The sequence below is a fragment of the Mastigoproctus giganteus genome, chromosome 3 (genome assembly GCF_048544385.1).
Source record: "Mastigoproctus giganteus isolate SK-2022 chromosome 3, ASM4854438v1, whole genome shotgun sequence".
NCBI lineage: Eukaryota > Metazoa > Arthropoda > Arachnida > Uropygi > Thelyphonidae > Mastigoproctus > Mastigoproctus giganteus.
This window is the reverse complement of record NC_143577.1, coordinates 179,476,946-179,500,684: the sequence shown is the minus strand read 5'-3', so window position 1 is coordinate 179,500,684 and position 23,739 is coordinate 179,476,946. Positions and strand designations below refer to the sequence as shown.

At 37.0% G+C, this 23,739-nt stretch overlaps 1 protein-coding gene across 1 annotated transcript in view; it reads right to left on the bottom strand.

Annotated features, from left to right (window-relative positions):
• The window catches only part of shtd (anaphase promoting complex subunit 1), a 989,031-nt gene that overhangs the window by 31,215 nt on the left and 934,077 nt on the right, over nucleotides 1-23,739 (bottom strand). Inside the window, exons 43-44 of the mRNA XM_090370159.1 lie at nucleotides 20,529-20,624; nucleotides 4,491-4,683 (exon numbers count right to left, since the gene is read on the bottom strand). Of these exons, the coding sequence (XP_090226285.1) occupies nucleotides 4,491-4,683; nucleotides 20,529-20,624 (289 nt within the window). The remainder of the gene's footprint in view (nucleotides 1-4,490; nucleotides 4,684-20,528; nucleotides 20,625-23,739) is intronic.

The window sequence follows — 23,739 nt, the reverse complement described above, 5'->3', positions numbered from 1 at the left end:
TTAAACTTCAGTTGCCACCTCTCAGCACATCTGCTCAACTCTTCTAGATCCTATTGCAGTAGTGTACTATCATTACTGTCATTAATAACCCTGCCAACCTTCTTATCATCTGCATACTTAGAAATTAACCCTGATATACCTTCATCAATATCATTAATAAAAACAGAAAACAACACTGGGCCCAACACCAAACCCTGGGGGACTCCACTAATAACATTAGTCCATGAAAAGTCTATATCCATGTCATAGCAGGGATTAGGCAAATTGAAATTTTGAGTTTTCTTACTCTCTTGTTGGGATGTGGAAGGTTTCTTAAGCAGTACTAAGACCGGAATTTCCTAAAATACAGTAAAGTGTTAGTAACTGTGTTGCAAAGCTGTTGAGATCATTATACAGTTTTTACATTTCTTCACATTTTGATTCTATGTTTTCAGAAATGTAAGTAATTTTCTTGCAAGCAATGAAAAACTGGAGGCATTGTTAAGTTTGTTTGTGTTTCAACTGATTTGTATAGGCAGATGGTAAGCAAAAGAGGCTCATATGAATAAGATGGTAAGGTACATTGTTTTGTTTTCTGGTATGTGATGTCATGTTTAACTTTGTATTTTTGATTACAGTAATACCCCGACTTACGCGGTTCTTGATTTTTTCATTTGGCAACACTGCCACTCACTATCTTCAATATCGTTTTTCATATGCTGTTGATATACGGTGCGACGGCGGAGAGTGAGAGCGAAAGACGAACAAAATTCAACTTTGGTGCCTTATGAACTGCACACATATACAAGAATTTGCATTCCAACTGTCATATTTATATGTGTGCGTTCGAATTCATGCTCAACTTTTGTTGGAAATTACATTGTTTTCACGAATAAAAAAAACTTTCCAGGCTTTAAGGTTTCCAAAGACCAATTGACAATGGTGGTCAGCGGGAATGCAGCTGGTGACTGCAAAAGTTAAAACCTCTCTTAATATATCGCTCCGAAAACCCAAGAGTTGGGCTGAAATTCACAAAAAAACATTGAATGGTGTCTGGAAGAAACTTTGTCCATTTTTTTTCAAAAACGAGATGAAAACAATGCCAGAAACTGATCATGTAGCTCATATGATAGAAAAAGTTGTTAATCTTGCCAGGCAATTAGATTTGGAAGTCAATGGTGATGATGTCAACGAGCTGTTGGATTCACATAGTGAGGAGCTGACAATGAATGAGCTCATAGAGATGCGTGAGCAAAATGTCACTGAATTATCCGACACTTCAGACCCAGTTCCACCAGAAAAGCACATGACAATTGCAAGCTTGACAGAAGGTCTCAGCTCAATTGAAAAGGGCTTAAAAATTTTAGAAAACAGACCCCAATGAAGAACGCGTTATAGCTACAAAGCAAGGAATAAAAAATTATTAGCTTGCTACTAAGAAATTCTGCATGAAAAAAAGAAGGCGCTGTGTCGTCAGACAAATTTGTTAGATTTTATGAAGCCATCGACATCGAAATAACTTTTTTTTACGTAAATCATTTATTTTTTAATACATAATTTTTATTAATATGTATAAATAACTGCAATTTTATTAAATATATATTTTTTAAACTAGGGTTTTTGTTAGTTCTTGGTCCCAATTAAACAAAATTTATATGTATTTATATGCAAAATTGTACCCAGACTTACGTGAATTCGACTTAAGCAATTTTCGTCGGACCCACCTATCGCGTAACTTCGGGGTATTACTGTACTTTCTCATATTTCTAGTGATTGCATGCTTTGGAATAAATAGGCAGCATGATATTTCTGGCAGTTTGATCATTTCATTTGTGGTCTGGTAATCTGCATTTGGCAGATTACCAGACCAAAACGTCTCCAGGAGATCCCAGCTCGAGATTACTCCTATCAGTCACCTAACCGCCTTGGGTGATCCGGAATGGTAACAGTTTACTTCCTGTAATTTCAATGTTGGAGTAAATTATTAAAAAAGTCAGAGACATCATTTTAGCAGTTTTTTTTGTTATGTTTGACTGTGTGGGGACTAGTTCCTCACATTTGTATCAGGCCATCCAGTGGCTTTCTGCATTGTAGGATGCAGAAATCCACTGGATCCTACAATGATCCACCTGGTGGAGGCAGTGAACAGTGCCACCTTGTGACCAAGCAGCAGAGAGGGTTAGCATATATAATAATAAGTATGTACAGAGAAAGAAAAAGTGAGGTTATTTTCCTTCCTAATTTATAAATTAGTAAAGTAGATTTCTTTACTAATGCTTAGTTTAATGTGTTTTAATGTAACTTTAACCAATGAAATGATTAAGAAAAGTCACATTTGCAGGCTAAATTACTTTATCACAAATTGCTAGGTACCCAGGGTCATTGATGAAGGGATAGAGAGGGTAACATCAAAACTTTCAGTTGATATCAATATTGGTAGAGTACTTAATGATCAGGACAACTAAATGGTTTCATAGATGGTCAGAAATGCTATCTTTTAATAAAGCAAAATGCAATTCTTACATGTGAGTAATAGTAACCCCAAAATAACTTACACATTCAAGGGATTGAACTAAAAACAGTAGTGGTCTGGGAGTTATGATACAGTTGAACATTAAGTTCTCTGAGCAGCATGCATAGGCAACAAGGAGAGCCCATGGTGTCTTATCAAAGATTTAATGAACAATATCTGCTTGATTTGCTTGTAGAAGTAGGGAGATTATAATACCACTGTGTCCGTAGATGGAGGCTGTACCTAAAAAACAAGACATTGAGCTGCTTTAAAGGGTCTCGAAAGATGGGCAACGTGTTTGGTGAAAATGGCAAAAGGGCACTTATAGGAAGAAAGACTTTGAATATGTGGGCTGCACAGGTTGTGAACTAGGCACCTTAGAGGTCATTTGATTGAGGTATACAAGGCTCTTAGAGGTGAAAATGAATGAGGGTGAAATTTCCACTATATGAAAGATTCTAGAACTATAAATTCAAATTACAGGGAGGAAAGGTTTATAATGAATTGCAGGAGGTTATCTTTTAACCTGAGAGTTGTTAGTTATTGGTATAAGTTGCCTCTAGGGGCATTGAAGCTGACAGCTTAGGGAAATTCAAAGCTTAGCTGGATAGATACCTATATGAGGAAAGTGTCAAATGGATGGATTAATTTCTTTCTTTCTTTCTTTCTTTTTCTGCTGGTATAGCTGAATCCCAGGACTTCCTTGCACTATACAACTAATACTAGAACTAATAAACATATATTAACCAGGCTACATAGCTTTTATTATATCAAATAATGTTTTTTTTTTTTTTTTTTTTTTTTAAGTATTCCTTCATTTATATTACTTAGATAGTATGAAACAGAGCTGTAATACTCAATATGTTCTACGTTGATAATAATATTAGTAAATTAATAAGAGGAGTTGAACAGTGGCACAAACAGCTTAACAGATTCTTTAAAGATACCGAATTTAAAATTATAGCTAGGCCTATATGGAAGTTACACACTATACTGAACAATCGCTCGGTTCTTTCCACATTCGCAACACAAATTAATGATCTAGTATACATTTCTTGCGGTGATTGCGACTCGTCTTACCAAGGTTCTACGCGGTTTTCTCTTAATATTCGTGTAAATCAACACGAAGCCTCAGTTAGTGCTTCTCGTTCAGCAGCGTCAGAATTAGCCTTTCATGCCATTAACGAAAAACATACTTTTTTATTTAACGAGGCCAAAATACTTAACGTTCAACGTAATTATATGCGACTATTAATTGCAGAAACCGTTGAAATTAAATTACACGAGAATTCTGTTAATGTTCGGTGGCCATATTTGATCTCCGATGCGTGGACCTTTATGCGCATGCGCGAAGACATATAATCACTATTTAAGTTGCAAGTTTAGCCTGATTCGGTAATTTTCATTCCTGTGATCACGACAGTCGGTCGAAAAGCATTGTCAGCTTCAGGAAGGAAAATCGTTTTGAATATTTTCGTTAGATTCTTTTAATTGCGTTAATTTGAATTTTAATTGTTTTAAATTGATTTTGAATTGTGTTAAATTGATTATTTAATTATTTATATTTTACTTTAATTATTTAATTATTTATATTTTACTTTAATTATTTAATTATTTATATTTTACTTTAATGTACCGGTAAGTTGTCGATTTTTTAGTTTTTTCCGTTTTAATTTCTGGAGGGTATCATACGGAAGTGTTCCACGTACTATATTGAGGTAAACTCCTCTTATTAATTTACTAATACTAAATTTATATTACTTGTAAAAATTCTTTAATATGATAGAAAAAAAAAATAAAGAAGACCAATTTTGAAATCAGTGTAGCTGAATTACAGAATATTAGATATTAGAACCAAAATAACTTTTAAAGAGTTTAAAATAGGCCTTCTCACACACAAAAAACAGCTGGGTTATTGGAATATTTTATGTAGTGATATGTCAGTAATCATAATTAACTGCAAAATAAAATTTTATATATATAAAATTAATATGTATACCTTTAATCATTAGTTGCACGGCTTTTTCAACATCGCTTTTGATGGACAGGAGCAAGTCACGTGTAAGGATACAAAGTTCTTCCTGATGGTTCATTGTAGTATGTGACATGGAAAGCCACTGCTGATGTGCTAGCATTAGTTTTAATTGCCAGAGACCTAGGGTGTGATCTTTCTGTTCTAGAGATGTTGCTAGCTATAAAATGCAAAAATAGATAAATAAATCTGAGCTCTAATTATTACCTGATCTATGTATTGCTGCTCATTTCTTTGACCTCCTTTCTTAATTTCATTAATGTCAATACTCTTATTTATACCCATAACTATACCCATATTTATGAATTGTAATATTTTATGAGACAATCTTTGTCCAAATGAATATGTATAATACCTTTATGAAGAACTAAAAAAAAAATAATGGTGTGGCAAAACTAAATTTTATGTATTCAATTAAAATAATATTATTAGAAATCAAATAATATCTAATATCAGAATATTAAAATAAAGTTATTAAAAAATCAGAGAGCATTATAAGTTGCCTTAATAACCTTAAAGTGAAATCTGAAATTGATTTAGTCAGATAATCTGCTTATCGAAAGGATCAATATATATTTTTCAATTGTTGTTATCAATTGAAATATGTCTTTTGGCCTGACCTGCATCTTGATTTAATAATTTCCAGCTAAAATATTAAGCCAAATATAAATTTAGTCTAAGAGATAAGTTATTTCACTAGGACCATGATTTAAATAGAATATGAGGGGGTATCAGAAAGTTCGTACCCTGACCTAGATAAAACATCAGTAGGAAGATGCCATTTTTAATATAAGTTGTCTACATTTTCAATAACTAACATGGGAAATTTCATTCGTGTAGATGATCGTACCATAGGTGGAGCCCGGAATCTGAGGAAGGATGCTATGGTTGACAAAGTGGAGTATTGAGCAGTGATCAATTTCCTGCACTTGCAGGACAAGAAAGCTCAGAAAATTGATGACGAAATGAAAGCTGTATATGGGCAGAATTGTCCATCCAGTGACACTGTAAAAAAGTGGAAACAGGAGTTCCAGTGCTGTCGTACAAGTGTATTTGATGAGCCAAGAGAAGGAAGGCCATCAACATACAGACAGTGAGACTGCAAAGGTTGAGCAGCTGGTGCTGAGTGACAGATGTGCGACAATTAATTTCATCACAAATGCAGTGGAAATTAGTTATGGGTCTGCCCACAGCATTTTACATGACCATCTGCACCTGTCTCAGGTCTCTGCACGATGGGTTCCAATATTGTTGATGCCTTTGCAGAAGCAATGTTGAATGCAATGTTCTCGCCAACTGTTGGATTTGTTTAAAGTGGATGTTGAGAACTTTTTTGATCGGTTGGTAACAAATGACGAATGTTGTGTGTACCACTATGATCCGGAGACTAAAGACGCTGCTTTAATTCGTCTCAAAAAGTCCTCAATGAAGTGGAATCGCGATTTCAGGCAAAAAGTGCAGATTTCTATGATCAAGGCATTAAACAACTGATCCACATTTGTTATTCTTTTTTTTTTTGGTGGCAGGGCTACATAGGCCATATTGCACCTATCAATTGTATGGATGATACACATGCATCGTGATTATTACAACATCCTTCAAAAATGATCATGTAATTTTATCTACTTGATAAAGGCGAAAAACTCCAGCAGATTAGCATCGTTACCTATGATATGGTTGAGTGTCAGGGGGTTCTTTAAGGTTAGGCAGAAAGCTGAATGAGACTTGTCAGTCAGTGGTGTACAAAGCAAGAATATGTTTCATTGTAAGCAGAGAGTTGCACTGTGTGCATTGCAGAGGATTATTACTTGCGAGGAGATAAAGGTGAGTAAGTTGACTGTGGCCAATTGGCGCTCTGGCTAAATTACTTCCTCCCTTCTGTTTACACGGAAGGTGGAAGTCCATAACTGCGGAAGAGGTTTAATGATGGAGTTTATTTTGCATTTGAGCTTGTCATTGAATTGACCATTGTTCCCTACATATTTTTCGTATATTACATTTGTAGTCAAGGATATGGAACATAATAATGTGTAACTCTGTTGGTTGGATGCTTGACAGCATAGTCTGCACATTCATTTCCTGGTATCCCAGCATGGCCTGGAATCCTGCAGAAGATGACTACTCGATCGAGTTCCTGGATATGTAGCAATTACGATTTTATGAACTTTATTAAAGGATGTGTATGAGAGGAGATATTCCATAAAGCTATAATCGCATGCTGGGAGTTTGTATATATCATGTTTTTTTGGATGGACAGATGGAAAATATGTTCTAGTGCAAGCCTAATGGTGCATAATTCTGCTATAAAGCTGCTGCATTCAGGGGGAAGCAATACGGAAAAGGTTTGATGAGGGAAGATGGCTGCAGCACCAATTCCATTATCAGACTTTGATCCATCAGTATATATATATTTGTAAAATGCAAATAATTTTGGGTGCCAGCAATATTATTATTAGCCATATGGTGCAAGGAAGCCTGAGGCTTATGCTACACCAGCCAAATTAAATTCCCCAAGTTACCCTGAGAGAGAGAGAGAGAGAGAGAGAGAGAGAGAGAGAGAGAGAGAGAGAGAGAGAGAGAGAGAGAGAGAGAGAGAGAGAGAGAGAGAGAGAGAGTGTGTGAGAGTCAGAAGTAGAAGGGAATCACCAAGAAAGAGAAGAATGCTGATATCCAGCTCAGGACCCTGAGTGTGCCAAGCACATACTCACAAGATGTGAGCCCCTGGAATGATGAAGTTGTATGTTGACATTCGCAAAAGAATGTTTTCCCCAGTTTCAGAAATAACTGTTACAGGATGGTAGACTGAGTATCAACTGATCAAAAGAAAATAACCCATTTAATAGCTAAAAGGAAATCTGAGGCATAAAAAAAACAATGCAAACAGCTGGTAATGAGGATCCATGAGTTATTTTTTATAAGTTGTGTTTGCACAAATTAAGGCTCTCTGCAATAAGTTCTATGCATTGTGGAGACTCTGAAACTGTAGATAGGCTTGGCAGTATAAATGGTATACTTGATCATCTAGTCAATGAATGATCTCATCATCATATTAGCATTAGTAGAGGCATTTGATGCAAGAAAGAAAGCTTATGCAGCATCAGCCAAAAAACAAAATAATAAAAAAATAATAAAATAAAATAAAAATTAAAAAAAAATAAAAATAACCACTTCCACTTCACCCCTCTGTTCGTTCGAAATACCTGTCCAGCTGAGCCTTAAACTTATTCAGGCTATCAACTTCCACGACAAGGGATGGAAGTCTGTTCCACCAACCAACCACCCACTGGCTAAAGGCAAATTTCCTCACATCTATCCTACATCTGTCTTTCCTCAATTTGAATTTATGCCCTCTCAGGTGATTTTTCTGAGCAAGAGGAAGAATCCCATCAGCATTGAGCATGCTCAAACCATTCAAGGCTTTATACACCTCAATCAGATCACCTCGTTGGTGCCTAGTCTCCAGACACTGTAATTTGCAAAACAAGCCTTTCTTCATAAGAGCACCGATTTGTTCCATTCACCAATCTTGTTGCCCTTCTCTGTACTCGTTCCAGCAGCTCTACATCTTTCTTGAAATGAGGCCCTCAGACCTGTATACAGTACTCTAGGTGTGGCCTGACCATTGCCTTATACAAGGGAATAATCACCTCCTTATCCCTGCTAGAAAAATTCCTATATATCATCGACAATACACCATGAGCTACTCTTGCAGCCCGTCTGCACTGCTCAGAAAACTTCATATCTGCCTACACAACCACCCGCAGGTCCCTTTCATTCTCTACCACTGTCAGTGTAGTACCAGAGAGAGGATACGTTGCTCTGGGGTTGCTGTTTCCCATATGTAGTATTTTACATTTGTCAATGTTAAACTTCATTTGCCAATTCTCAGCCCATCTGCTCAACCTTTCCAGATCCTGTTGCAGTAGCATACTGTGAGTAGTGTCCTTGACAACCCTGCCAACCTTCGTATCGTCTGCAAACTTGGACATTAAGCATGATATACCATCATCAATATCATTGATAAATACAGAAAACAATAATGGACCCAATACTGAACCCTGAGAGACTCCACTAATAACATTAGTCCATGATGAGCAGTGTCCATTGATTACCACTCTCTGTCTTCTCCCCCTCAACCACCCCTTTATCCATAGCAGCAATTTGCCTCCAATGCCACACTGCTCCAATTTGTGCAGCAGTCTTCCATGTGCAACAGTATCAAAAGCCTTTCTAAGATCCAAGTATATAATATCAAAGTCATTCCCTGCATCCAGTTCTTTTGTGACTGCATCATAGTATCCAATCAAATCAAGACTTCCCCTTAACAAAACCATGTCTGAGCTATAACTGAAGTATTGTCTAGATGATCCTGCAGTGCTTCTGTAACCAGTGCCTTCATTAATTTTCCGGGAACAGAAGTTAAACTAACAGGTCTATAATTACTTGTGTCGCCTTTTGATCCTCCTTTGTGAATTGGGGTCACATTTGCACATATCCAGTCCATGGGTACTTCCCCTGAGTCCAAGGAAGCTCTCATAATTATGACTAAGGGTTTGCTTACTTCCTTTGCTGCCTCCTTTAATATAACTGGATAGATCCCATCCACCCCGGGTGCCTTTCTTGTATTTATCTTCAACAATTTCTCCTCCACTTTACTCTCAGTTATTACAAGATTCTCTAGCTTATTGCCAGAGTTCAGTACACCTCTGGCATTCCCCTCGCTGAATAACTCCTCATGTGTGAATGTCAATGCAAAATATTCATTTAGTTTGTTAGCTACCTGAGCAGGATCATCAACAGTTGACCCATCGATATCAAGTGGACCAATCTGATTCATCCCCTTTCTTCTAGAGTTTACATACGTAAAGAACTCTTTGCTGTTTTTCTTTGCATCCCTTGCCAAAGATTTCTCGTAATCTGCCTTCGCCTGCCTAACCTCCTTTGTAACTTGGTTACATATCAATTTGTATCTATCATAGGCTTCTGTGTCACGTGTTAATTTGTATGTATCCCATGCATTTTTCTTCTCTGCCATATGTCTCATTAGTTCATCTGACATCCATTTAGGCCTGAACCTTGAACAATATTTCTTAGTTGGTATGTAAAGCCTAGTAGCTTCCAAGATAAGTTTTTGAATGCTTCCCATTTTGAATTTGCTTGTTGGTAACATCATCAGTTGGTCCCACTGTATAGAATTTAAATACTGTCTCAGACCATCGTAGTCGCCTTTACGAAAGCAATAACCCTTCCCTTTACCCCTGATGGTAGTTACCTCTTTGAGTAAATCCCACTTCAGCACACTGTGATCACTGCCACCTAGTGGTTCATTTACCTGCAGATTCTTAATGCATGAAGAATCACTACTGATAATCAAATCGAGAGTATTACTCCCTCTAGTTGCCTCCCGAACATGCTGATGTAGAAAACAATCATCCAATAAATCCACAAAAGCCTTGCTAGTGTGTGAGTGACCAACCCACAAATTCCAGTTCATATCTGGGAAATTAAAATCCCCCATTATAAGTCTCTCTGATTTACTGGCCCACTCTATTTCCCTGTACAGTTTCTTATTATACTCATCAGAGTCATTAGGCCTATCTCTCAATGCTTATGGTGTGACATAAGTCACACCAAACTGACTTGACACTGCACTGTCCAGCGATGTCGACTGGCTTCACTTCCTTGGATTTTGTGTTTCTTAACTAATAGTATAACCCTCCTCCCTTCCTATCTTGTCTATCCCTTCTGTAGACATTGTACTCCCCAAATTCCAGTTCTGCATTCCTTATATCTGTGTGACACCACGTCTCTGAAATCTCCACAATATCTGCCTTTGATGTTTTGAGCAATACCTCAAATTCATCAAATTTATTTACTAAACTCCTAGCATTGGTGTACATGCAAGTATACATGCACCTGTTCTTTTTCTTAGCTACCCTAACACAACCCATGTGTTTACTTGTACCCCAATGATTCCCAGCAGTCTCTGAAATATCCTGCATCTTATTTTCCAGGCTTCTGCTCATTCCAATAGAAGCAGTGGAAGAATCACTTTCACCTCTGCCAGTGGCTACTGTTAATCTATTAGTCCTTGTATCCCCCCAATCTAGCAGTTTTCCGACCCACCTAACACTGCCTCGATAGCATCAGCAAACATTCTTGCACCCTTTCTATTTAAGTGTATCCCATCCCTGTAGAAGTCTCTCCTGTTAACAAGTACAGACCAGGCTGAAAAAAATTCTACCCCTTGAGCCTTGCACAATCTTTCCAGGGCCGAATTGATCGACAGGGCTCTTATCATATACTCCCTCCTATCGTATCTGGGCAGAATTGCAGACACTTTCAAATTCAACCCTAATTCACGGCTTTTTTTCAACATTGACCTGTACTTGTTAAGTAATTCCGCCGGTCTCCTACTCTTAATATCATTAGTGCCAACGTGTACAACTATATCACCTTTTGTGCCCTTAAAAGATGATATCCGCTCTACAACCTCATCAACCTTTGCCCCTGGCAGACATACCCTGATCCTGTTCCACCTATCCTTTTTACAAAACATGCTTCCCGTTTCCCTGACAATAGAGTCACCAACAACTACTAGTTCCTTTCGGACCAGCACAGAACGCTGTGTTGCGTGATGACCAAGTGCAAGCTCTGGCATTGGTGTGGGCAGCTGAGAGCTTGATGGGCCCCTCACTTTTAATCCTTCGAGGGCATCCACCCTGTCCTTCAAGCTCTCATATAGGCCCATAACAATGCTGAGTTGGCGCCCGATTTCCTTACACTCCTTGCATCGCGCACACACACAAAGACATCCCCCATGGCAGTATCATGTTCCGTACCCGACAGCTCTACAAACATCAAGCAAGTAGTGCATTTTAATAGGCTGTGATTCAGAGGAAAACTGCCCCCCTCAGTTCTCCCCTGAGCCACAGCACTCCCATTAGCTTGAGCCTTTTGCTTTGCTGCTCTGGTCAGAGTCATGATTTCGATTTAATTTCAATAAAATTTCAATTTCAGTACAAAATTAAAACCCTAAACTTATATTCCAACACAGTTATAATGCTACATTTATGTTTCAGTATCGAGTGTTATCTATGAAATCCCTTTATATAACTTCTGTATCAAGTTAAGTATTAATTATTTATTTTTTACTAATTATTTATGTTACGTAACCCAAGTCGTTATATGTATAGTTAAAAGTACAATTTAATTGACAATGAAGTTCAACACGATTAATTATCTGATTAATTGACAATATTATGTACTATACTATACTATATTAAGCTTATGCTATCTATTATCGCGTAACAATGGTGGCAATTACGAATGGTAAACACGTGGATTTGATACCCTTTCCGATACTAAGTAATACCTACAAAATCTCTATCTACGTTACTTTAAACTAAGTATCGTAAATACGAATATAAAGCTACTCTAGAAAATAAGTTAATATGCCAATTTAAGCTAATAAAGCAGAAAATAAATCAGAAAAACTTCTCTGTTCCAGGAGTGGCAAAAATATGCGTCTGCACAGGCTACAATCGTTCTTAATCTCAACCTCATCAAAGAGGAAGTTATGAAGCATTTCTTCAAATTGTTACCTGAGCATCTTCTTCTGGTTTTCAACAAATGCCTGCTAGAACAAATCTCTTGATCTCTTCTTAAGATCATTTTGAAGTCACATGAAAAGCCTAACACTGAGCCATCTTCTTATCGTCCAATTGCACTTCTTCTAGGTTTGGGCAAGGTCTATGAGCGCATACCTTTCACAGCGAATATTGCAAAATATGCAAGAAAATTTGGGGTTCTCAAATAAGCAATATGGCTTTACTCCTGGTACAGATGATGCTTTAAAACTTTAGTTAAATTGATTAGAGATTCAAATGCAAATTATGTTCCTGGCATTTTCGTTGATTTTGAAGGGGCTTTTGATATCTCTTGGGGCAGTGTGTTATTGATGCTTCCCCTTGCAAAATGCTCCCATCAGCCTTATAGCGTCATAGTGGATAATTTTAAGGAAAGATCTTTTATGGTTAAGTCTAGTTGGAATTCGGTAACTAGATCTGCTATTCGAGGATGTCTGCAAGGATCTGTTTTTGGGCCACAAATGTGGAAATTGGTATTAGAGGATTGGTTCTAAAGAAATATAGTCGTATATGATTGCATATGCGGATGACTGATAATCTTAGTTGAAGGCCCTTCACGGCTACAAATTGAACAATGATCTAATGAAATAAAAGATCTGAATGTGTGTGGTGTAACTTCCATAAATTAACAATATCCAAGTCAAAACAAAAATTTTATTGCTAAAGGGGGAACCTATCTGTTCATAGAGAACCTCATGTGCTGATTGGTTGTGAAAGTTTAAAGTCCATTAAGAATACTAAATATCTTGGAGTCTTCGTTGACAGAGGTCTTAGATTTGACACCCATATCAATTTTCTAACTGAAAAGGTTGCAAAATTTGTTAACGTTATCACGTTAACAAGCCTTCCTATTAATTCTTGCTATCGCAAGAATTAATAGGAAGGCTTGTGGTGTTAGAAGTAGGACACTATCTCTTCTTTATGACTGTTTTCCTTCCTATTGTTGTGCCGCCTCCGTAGCCAGGTGGGAAGGAGCAGCAGTGCATAGCACACACTTCTTGATTAGACCGGGGTTCGAGCCCGTCACCACCAAATACGGAGGATGAGGAAAGGTCAGAGAATGACCACCGCATTTCCCGGAGCAATATGGCCTTAGTTGCTAATGCTCCTAAAAACCAACCAACTAACTAACTAACCTTCCTATTGTTTCTTATTGTATCTGAGCTTGGATAGACTGTGTTAATCGTAAAAAAAATATATGAGAAAACTGTATTCCATTCAGAGGATGATGCTCCTGAAGATGGCTCTAGTTTGTAGAACTGTCTCTGCTGATGCACTACAGATTGTCACAAGGAAAATGTCAACTGACCTTTCTGATTTACAGAGCAATGACTTTCAACATTTGACGAGGAACTCCTTTTATTATTTGTGATCTTGAGTTGGTTTTGGCTAATGATCCACGAATGAGGCCAAGCAAATCTTAGATATCTTAATGACTCTTTGGAATCGCAGATGGGCTAACTCAAATAAAGGTGAAATAACTCGCATGTTCTTTCCCTCTGTCGTTGATGTTCTTCAAGAAAAACGGTTTGTCCCTAATTTACAAACTGTTTTTATTAACCGGTCACTGCTGATTTTTTGAAAAGCTGAATCAGCTGTGTGTTTTGGAAAGGTTGCAGTGTCACTGCACAGCTCTGGAGACATGGTGTCATGTTTTTTATTATTGTCCTGAGTACTTGAATCTCAGAAATGATTTTTTATCTGCTAATCCCAATCTTGCTCACCTGACTGAGGGCGATGAGGCTAAATTAATTAAGACTGAGGGAAGATTTCTAGGCTTTTCAAAAGTTTTCCAAGAAATTATTCCAGAGAAGATTAGTGCTGCTTGAACTTGAGGAAAGAACAGTAGACGACTATTGACATCAATTCTGTGTTAACAGTTAAAGATGCTGAAAGAAACAATGTGATTGACCTGGTAGTTAATGATGTCATATGGCTCATTGTGCCATATGTTTGTCCTTGTGCTACAATTTATATTTCTGATTTATATATCTTTGATAATACGAACCAGAGCTATAATGCTCAATATGTTCTATGTTGATATCAATATTTGTAAAAGAATAAGAGAAGTTTACCTCAATATGATACATAGAACACTTCCATGTGATACTATCCAGTTGTTTTCGTAAAACGAAAACAATTAAAAAATCAAAAATCTTACATTACAGTAAGAAATAATTAACAATAATTAAAAATCAAGCAAAAAATTAATTTAACAAAAAAACTGCAAAACGATTTTCCTTCCTGAAGCTGACAATGCTTTTCGACTGTATGTCGTGATCACAGGAATAAAAATTACCGAATAGGCGTTAGCAAGGACTTAAATAGGGATTATTTGTCTTTGTGCATGCGTGTAAAGGACCACGAGTCGGAGATTAGATATGGCCAGCGAACGTTAACAGAATTCTCATGTAATTTAATTTTGACGGTTTCTGCAATTAATAGTCTCGTATAATTATGTTAGACACTAAGTATTTTTGCCTCATTAAATAAGGTTGTGGTTTGGTTTTTAATCCAACTAAGGCCATATTGCTCCGGGATACGCGGTGGTCATTTCCTGACCTTTCTGCATCCTCCATATTTGGTGGTGATGGACTCGAACCCTGGTCTAACCTCGGTAAATAAAAAAGTATGTTTTTCATTAGCGGCATGAAAGACTAATTCTGATCCCGCTGAACGAGAAGCATGAACTGAGGCCACGTGTTAATTAACATGAAAATTCAGAGGAAACCGCGTAGAACCCTGATAAGATGAGCCACAATCACCACAAGAAATGTTGTATACTAGGTCATTTATTTGTGTTGCGAATTAGGAAAGGACTGAGCAATTGTTGAGTATAGTGTGTAATTTCCGTATTGGCCTGGCTACAATTTTAAATTCGGTATCTTTAAAGAATCTGTTAAGTTGAGAAATTGATTAAAGATAATCAATCTTTTGTAGGTGAACGGGTGATAGCTGTTATAATGCAGAAGCATACCGGTGTTTGTAGGTTTACGATAGATGTTAATTTGGATTTTATTCGCATTCTGAGTAAGCGTGAAATTTAGAAAATTTAATGACTTAGTATCCGTATTCTCCCTCTCCAATGTAAATTTGAGTCTAGAATGAATATTATTGAATGAAAGTAAAATGTCTTGGATAGTGACTAGTCATTACCGTATTGGTAATGACTAGAACATTGTCTAAATATTTCCCATAGTATGTGATACGAGGTAGAAAAGGCATACGTTCAACCATTGAGAGATGGATCTCCGATATTAGGCTTATAAGGCTGCTCAGGCTTAACCCCATTGGCAAACCAAAAATTTGTTTCTATACTTTCTTCAATACAGACCCATTGTTAGGATGCAGATAATTTTTTAATTTGTCACGAAGTTTCCTAACCTGGGAAGGGTATTTTTGTTTATTAGAATACCAAGATCTTAAAGATAAACTTAACTATATTATGCAATGTGGCAAGTGCTAGTTGCTTAATGCCCAAAATTTTATGATTTAAATTGACCCTGGCAAAATTTGGAACAATGTTGTTTTGAAGGCAATATGGTAACTTTGGGCCGAGTATCTTAGTGTTAATTTAATGTAATTTTGCACCAAGGTATTCAAAAAATCTGCCATAATTGTGTGTATCTATAGGTTATACCCGAAGAGAAAGGAAGTGTACGTAGAACTTCCGTAGGATACTCTTCAGAAATTAAAACGAAAACAATTAAAAAAATCGAAAATCTTACATTACATTAAGAAATAATTAACAATAATTAAAAATCAAATGAAGACAACTAAAAGTCAATTTTTAATTGTGTTAATTTTAATTTCTGGAGAGTATCATACGGAAGTGTTTTACGTATCATATCGAGGTAAACTTCTCTTATTCTTTTACAAAAGATTTATATATCTGTATATCATATGAATGTGTATATTGTCTGTATACAATATACATGTATATATAGTGGAGTTGCCGGTTTCTGGCTATGAGCCGCTTGCTAAAAAAATGGCAAGTGCCTTACTTGTGCCACATATGCTAACGTATGATAAGATTATGAGATGACTGTGGCCCAGTGGTTAGCATATGTAGCTACAAGTTACAGAATCCAACAGATGACCCAAATTCAAAAACAAAAAATGCACATTGCAGTGTGAATTATGGCACCAAAAATGTGGTTTACCCTAATAATATAGTATGTTTGCATAATGAATGTGTAAATTCCTCTGGCCTTTCCAGTATTGAGAATAAATGGAAATTTATTAATATCGAAATTTGTAACGAGTATCATTAAAATTATTTCAAATGGGTCATTATTTATTCAAATAAATTCTGCTACACTTTTCTAACATACAGAAATAGTATTCTTTCTGATTCATTTTGCTTATCAGTTTTAAAATCAATAATGAATAAAGAATTTCTACACTGTAAAAATATTATCAAACCACACATTCAGAAATAGTTTTTTGTTACTTTTAGATTTGTTTTTTAATTTGTTGTTTTTTGTTTTTAATGCTAAATTTTGTTTTTATGATCAAAACTGCACGTAGTCTAATAATAAAAATAATAGTAATTTGGCCATCGAGAGACTGACCATAGCCCATAAAGAAGGAAGGAGGGGATTGACTGGCTTTAATGAACAAAAGAATAAAGCAATTAAGAACTTGCACAATTACTTCCAGGAAAACAGCATAAATCTACCAAGCCATGAAAAAGATACACAAACAGCACACAAAACTCAACCTCAACAAGGAGACTGCACTGACACAAACAGAAGAAACAAAGACAAAAGATGAGCAAAGAAGACATTCTATGGAAGACACTACAGTGACCTCCATCAAGACTACACAGATAGGATGGCTTCCGATGCTTGGCTCATGAATGGAAGGCTCCCCAAGACCGAAGGATTCATGTTCGCCATCCAAGACCAGGTAATCAACACTAGGAACTACAGGAAATACATTGCTAAGGACCCTAGGAATAACAAATGACACATGCCAACGTTGACGCTTGGCCCCCAGAAACAATCCAACTGATTTTTCACAGACACAACCAGATGGCTAGGATAATACATCAGAAGCTAGTGCAAAAATATCAGCTGATTAAAGAAAGTTTACTATATTACAAGTACGAGCCTCAGGCAATACTAGAGACTACACTGGGACCATGCCACAATAACGAACGAGACGATCCCACACAACAGACCAGACATAACCCTCATTGTCAAGAATGAAACGGCTACCTATCTGATTGACATAGTGGCGTACAACACTGGCAAACTCCAAAAAACATATGAGGAAAAGATCGGGGAGTACTCAGACTTAAGACAGGAAGTCAAAGATATGTGGCATATGGAACAAGTAATGACCATCCCAATCATGTCAGCCACTAGCATGGTGCCAAAGAGCCACCATAAGAACCACCACCTAGCAAGAATAGGCCTCTTAGAGAACACTTACATGAAACTCCAGAAAGCCGCAATCCTGAACACCTGTAAGATAGTAAGAAAGTTTCCTCAACCAACAGTAACAATAATAGTAACCAGACACAACCGACCACCTCATACACTTGGTACCAGTACCCGTCATGCGGCGGAAAAAATCCCACAAAAGGAGAAAGGGTTTTATAATAATAAAAAAAAATAAAGATAACTGTGGGTATGTACATTTGTGATTTACATATCATCCAATTTTTTATCTTATTTATTTTGTGAAATGGTGAGAAATAGACAATCTTCCTAACTGGAAATGCGGAAAATATTTCAAAATTGCATAAAATATAGTGGAGAATATGATGCTAAATTCCACTGAACAACAATTTTGGGTCATATCTTTTTACGGGCCCTTATAGATTTCGGAGTGCTAAACATGGAAAGAGTGCTTAAAATGGCAGATTTGCTCTTGTTTTTGAAAAAAAAGTGGTTTTTTTTTTTATATTTATACAAGGTAATTTTTATTTATATGGCAATAAGATGTAGCCTTTTGCTTGTATTCAGCTTCAGAAGCATCCCTTATTCACCATTCAACAATAATCAGCTAACATGGTGGCACTCCATTTGCTTTTGTATCTTTGTTCCATTGCTGCGACGTCTTGATGAAAGCGTTCACCATGTTCGTCGCTGAGATTTATTCTCACCTGGATTTATTCCCACCAGAGTTTGGTGGGAATAAATCCAGGTGCGAGTGCAAGAAATGCATCTTCAATGACATACTGCACCCCAGTTTTTCATAAGAAGTAATGAGATCTTCACAAGCTGCCTGTAGTTGCCGGCTTTAACAATTCCTAGAAAACCAGTTGAAAACATTTCAAAAGGCTTTCCACACTGATTTTTCACTTTCACTAATGAAACATTTGCACTGTTTGTCTTTGAAAATTTTCCTTATTTGTGGACCAATGAAAATGCTTGCCTTAATCTTCTTTGTACTGTCTTGGGAATTTCTCTCTTGCAAGTATGTGAATGCAGGACCATTCACTTCCAAACCTTCATGAAATTTTTTATAAGCCCCAGTTTTATGTGGAGTGGTGGAAGCAAAACTTTATTTGGATAAAGTTTTGAGAAGAGGTTCAAATGCTATGTACTTCATCCTAGGTGTTAATGATTTTCATTGAGGGCTAACTCCTCTTCTCATAGGGCCTATTCTTGGAATGACACACTCAGAGAAAGCAATAATAATACTTAAGTGTAACCCTTTTGTAGTCCTAATAAAATGGCAATTAACTTTAAATCACCACACATCTGCCATTCATACTTCTGACAGTGTAAACCTAAGAGAATGTTCTCCATGTTTGCACATTTCTTTTTTGTGGACGGCATATGCAAGAGGTATTGAAGGCAGCAAATTTCCATTGCGTAATAAAAGCCTTAAAGCTAACCTTAGAAGCGTCTATAAATAGTTGTAATTCTTCGGGAACGAGCCTCATGTTCATTGCTGCCATTAGGCCATCAACATCCTTACGAACAGTGAGTTCAACTTCTGTTTGATAAAATTTTTCATAGTCTTTATTTCAAGTACAAAATGTTGTCACTTTCATGGAATGATACCGCTATCATAGTCTTAAGGCCACAAGCTCTGCCTTATTCTTCGGAAGTGCGAGATTCCTGACGAGGTCATTAAGCTCACTTTCTGTGATCTTATGTGGTTCAGAAGGATAAAGGTTTGTACAAAATGGTGGATCCCTTGACGTAGGCAGCTGCTGTACTTCGTTGTGTATGCCAAGTAATGTACCAAGTGATCTTCACAAGAGTGTACAGAAAAATGTTTGGATGGTTCAGAAATAGGTAATACTTCACTGTGAGACATGGGACGAATTGCAGACCACTGTCCACTTTTTTCTTCATTGTCATTCCTTTTCTAATAGGAGTCACCATACAGAAATAACAGTCTGTGACGTGATTTGTTGGCTCCCTCCATATAATGAGTACACGAAAGGCATAAAACATCCCTTTTGATTCACCCGTGCATTGGTAGTGGAGCATATGTGTGGAGCCCACTTCTTGTCCTGGTCGCCTACTTTACACCCAAAGTACAAGAAGTAGGCCTTTTTTATGGCTCAAGTTAAGGGACACTTTCTTGAAGCTAACTTGACTTCTCCACATACATAACAAAAGTCATCCGGACTATTCACACCATTACGGACATATTAATTTTACAAGACAAATACTGTGAAAAAAAATAGGAATCTCACAGAGAACAATCGTTAACTGAGAACAAATCACACAGTACTTAGCTATATTCAAGGATTATTGCAACAGAACTGAAGATGCATTTGAGGTGACAACAACTTATCATGTGATGCAGAGTGAGGTGACAGCTGCCGATTATGTGATAAGAGCATGGTGGTATTGAAACTGCAGAGTTGCCATGTGTTTTGCCAAGAGCCATAGTTGATAATGTAGAGTAACTCGCTAATATGAGACCCCCAGTTGTAATTTGAAAACAAGAGTCAATGACAAATTTTAATGTTATTTTCGTGTCCAGCAGCATGAAATTAGTCAAGATTGGGTATTGTCATTTTCGTTTTAAAACAACATTTTAAAACTGTCTTATTTTTTACTTTTTTTTCAATGAATCTTACTATAGCTGTAATTTAAACAGAATGCCATTTATGATTTTCACAATTTTTTCTTTTGTTGCAAACCAATACATGTTATGCAAAGGTGGACTTTGAAATAATTTGTCATATTGAATTTCTCATCAAAACTAGACTTACAAAGCACTAATAATAAGGAAAGCTTGTTAGAACTGAGATATATTTTCATTGTAGCAAAGGGATTTTCCTGCACTGCTATTCTGAGTTTTCTCAGACAGTTTTTACTTTTATTCTCTTTCGTCCTTGAATTAAATAAATTGTTATTATAATTTAAAATAATCCCACCTGAAGGAGAGCAAGACATGGACAAAGGACTTCTATTTTTTCCTGTGAAGCACATTCAAAGAGCAAATCACACATTTTCTGTTGCCATTCTCTCTCCTGAAGAAAACAAAATCAAATTTTATATCAGCTGGAGAATAAAATAAAGATATTGCTACATGAATTCTTTTGAAGTCTAATTTAAATATTGAATATAACTAAATACCCTAGTTATTCTTAAATGTACATATGCTGTGGCAATTTCAAGATGACTGGGTATATCTCACTTATTTTTAGAATTACATGATTTGTTACTGAAATCATTGTGTTCTATGTGTTGAAATTTTTCAACTGATGTATTAATATTGGACTTAATAATATAGTTATTAGTAGTGGCACCATATGGAAGTTTGTTCCAACAAACAACTGTCTGCTAGCTAAAGGCCAACTTTCAAACATTGAGGAAAGATGATTGCAAATTCATATGTTCTCACATGTAGTCTGAGCAAGAGGAAGAATTAGCATGCAGTTGACTCAATCTATTCAAAGCCTTAAAAACCTAAATCCTGTGAGGGATAAGGATCTTTGCTGTGGAACATGTTGCTGTGTTGCCTGATGTGTCACTCTCTTGTAATCCTTCAAGGTCATCAACCCTATTCTATTTGTATTTTCTCACTTTAAATCTCATCTGATCAGCTGCTTGTTTTTTTTAAATAATGAAAAAGAATGTTGTTCCTATCATTACTTTCATCCGAAAACATCACTGAGTGCTCATATACCAAATGCAAACAATTTCTACACTGTCCTATGAAAATATTAGAAAAGCGTATAATTGTCTGATATAACCTTCATCAATATCATGTAAGACTATCTTTACTGGTGATAATAGCAGCAATCCTGCATGGCATGGATTCAGCTAGACCACATATGTTTATGAATGTGTTATTCTATTCTTGTTTGATGAGGCCTTTTAGGAACTGTTGCTTCTTGAACCTATCTCAGGTGATATCCAGATACACCCAGTAGTGAGCTATAGTGGGCTCGCATGAGCCCACTGTTATTTTTTTTTGAAAATTTGCGAGCCCATTGCTGAAACAATCATTTATTTTACAAATGAAATCCTGAATGCAATTATTGAGTATCCAGAGCCAAAAGTACAGGGGCTAGCGGGGAGCCATTCCCAGCATTTTAATGGCACAATAATTTTTTTTTTTTTTTTTTTTTTTTATGTGAACCCCAAACACGAGAGGTATTAGAACCTATAGTACTTAGTACCGTGCTTGGGTTGGAGGTTGAAAAGACGAAAGAAGATATTTGTTGACATTGGACTTGAACTTCTGTAGATTGTAATTTTCAGGAAATACATATGAAGGAAGGTTGTTCCAGAAAACGGCAGTTGAATGAATAAATGAGGAAGATGAAAAGTTGGTTCTGTGGGTTTGAAGTTGGACAGTAAATGGATGTTGGCCGGTGGCGGCACGTGTTCGGACTGTTTTGAAAGAGAGAGCGGGAATTATAGAAGCCAATTCAGAAGAACAGTGCCCAGGGAAATATCTATAGAAGAGGCATGCAGCAGAAACAGTACGTCTATGAGAAAGCGAGTGTAGAGACTCTGTTAGAGATGAATCATTAATTAACCTAACTGCCCTCTTCTGAATGGAATCAAGAAGCCTGAGAGAGGTTTTGGGGGCACCACCCCAAATGTGGGAACAATATTCCATGGCAGGGCGGAATTTGCGATTTATACAGAGTGAGCAGCTGTTTGGAAGAAAAGTAACGCCGAGAGCGAAAGAGAAAACCAAGTTTTTTAGATGCAGAGGAAGCAATATTTGTAATGTGCCTGTGCCAAGAAAGATTAGAAGTCAGGGTAATCCCCAAAAGAGATATATCATTTTGCCTAGAAATCGGAGTGTCACTAAGGATAAGCATAGGAGCAGAAGAATCCTTTTTGCGAGATATAAGACAAGACTGAGTTTTGGAAAGGGTTGAAATCAACTAAGTTGTCTTTTCCCCACTCGAGAATTACCTGAAGATCGGCATTTAAGGAATTGGTAGCAGATTTTCGAGAAGTTGAAGCTGATTGAGCAGGGCAAGGTTTCTCAAAATGGAAAGTTGAATGCAATGTGCTATCATCGGCAAAACTATGGATAGGATTTCCAGTCAATGGAAGAAGGTCATTGATATACAAGAGGAAAAGAGTGGGGGAAAGAACTGAACCTTGGGGGACACCGGCATTAGTGGAGAAGTTAGAAGACAGAGAGCCATCTACCATCACCCTCAGTGAGCGATCAGAGAGAAAACTGGATAACCAATTACTAAAAACAGTTGGCAAACCATAAGATGGAAGCTTATTTAGAAGACCTTTATGCCAAACACGATCGAAAGCCTTTGAGATGTCAAGAGCAACTACTTGTGTTTCACCGAACCTTTCCATTGAAGTAGTCCATAAATGGGTAACATAAGCCAGAATGTCACCAGTGGATCGACACTGACGGAATCCATACTGGCGATCGTTGATCAGACGGAAGGTTTCTAGGTAGTTTAAGAGTTGGCGGTTAATTGATTTCTCCATTACTTTAGAAAGAGTAGAAGTAATTGCAATGGGACGATAATTGGATGGGAGGGATTTGTCACCCTTTTTAGGAACTGGCTGGATATGAGCAAATTTCCAAGCAGAAGGAAAAACACCTTTGGAATAAGAAAGTGAAAAAAGGCAGCAAAAAATAGGAGTAAGTTCAGGAGCACAGATTTTGAGAACAAGTGGAGAAATACCATCAGGACCTGGAGCTTTCTTAGCATCAAGATTCATCAAAATCCTTCTGATATCCTTTTGACGGAAGACCACAGGAGGCATTGAATGGACCGTGTTGGGAATGGTGGGAGGTGTTTTACCAAGTTCATTAATACATGAGCTGGAAGAAAAATGGGATGCTAGCAGGTCAGCTTTATCCTTGGCTGAAGTGACAACAGAACCATCTGGTTTGGACAGAGGTGGAAGCAGAGATGGGCAAAAGTTGCGGCCAATAGCTTTGGCAAGAGACCAGAATGCTCGGCTACTATTAGGGCAAGAAGCAAGTTTTCTACTCTTAGCCTGTTCAAACTCTAGTTTGGACTGATTAATAACTGCTTTACAATTGTTGCGAGCTTTGGTGTAGGCAGAAAATGAAACTGAAGAATTAGAAACAAGCCAATTACGATATGCAACATTCTTCTCTTGAACAGCCTTAGCACATTT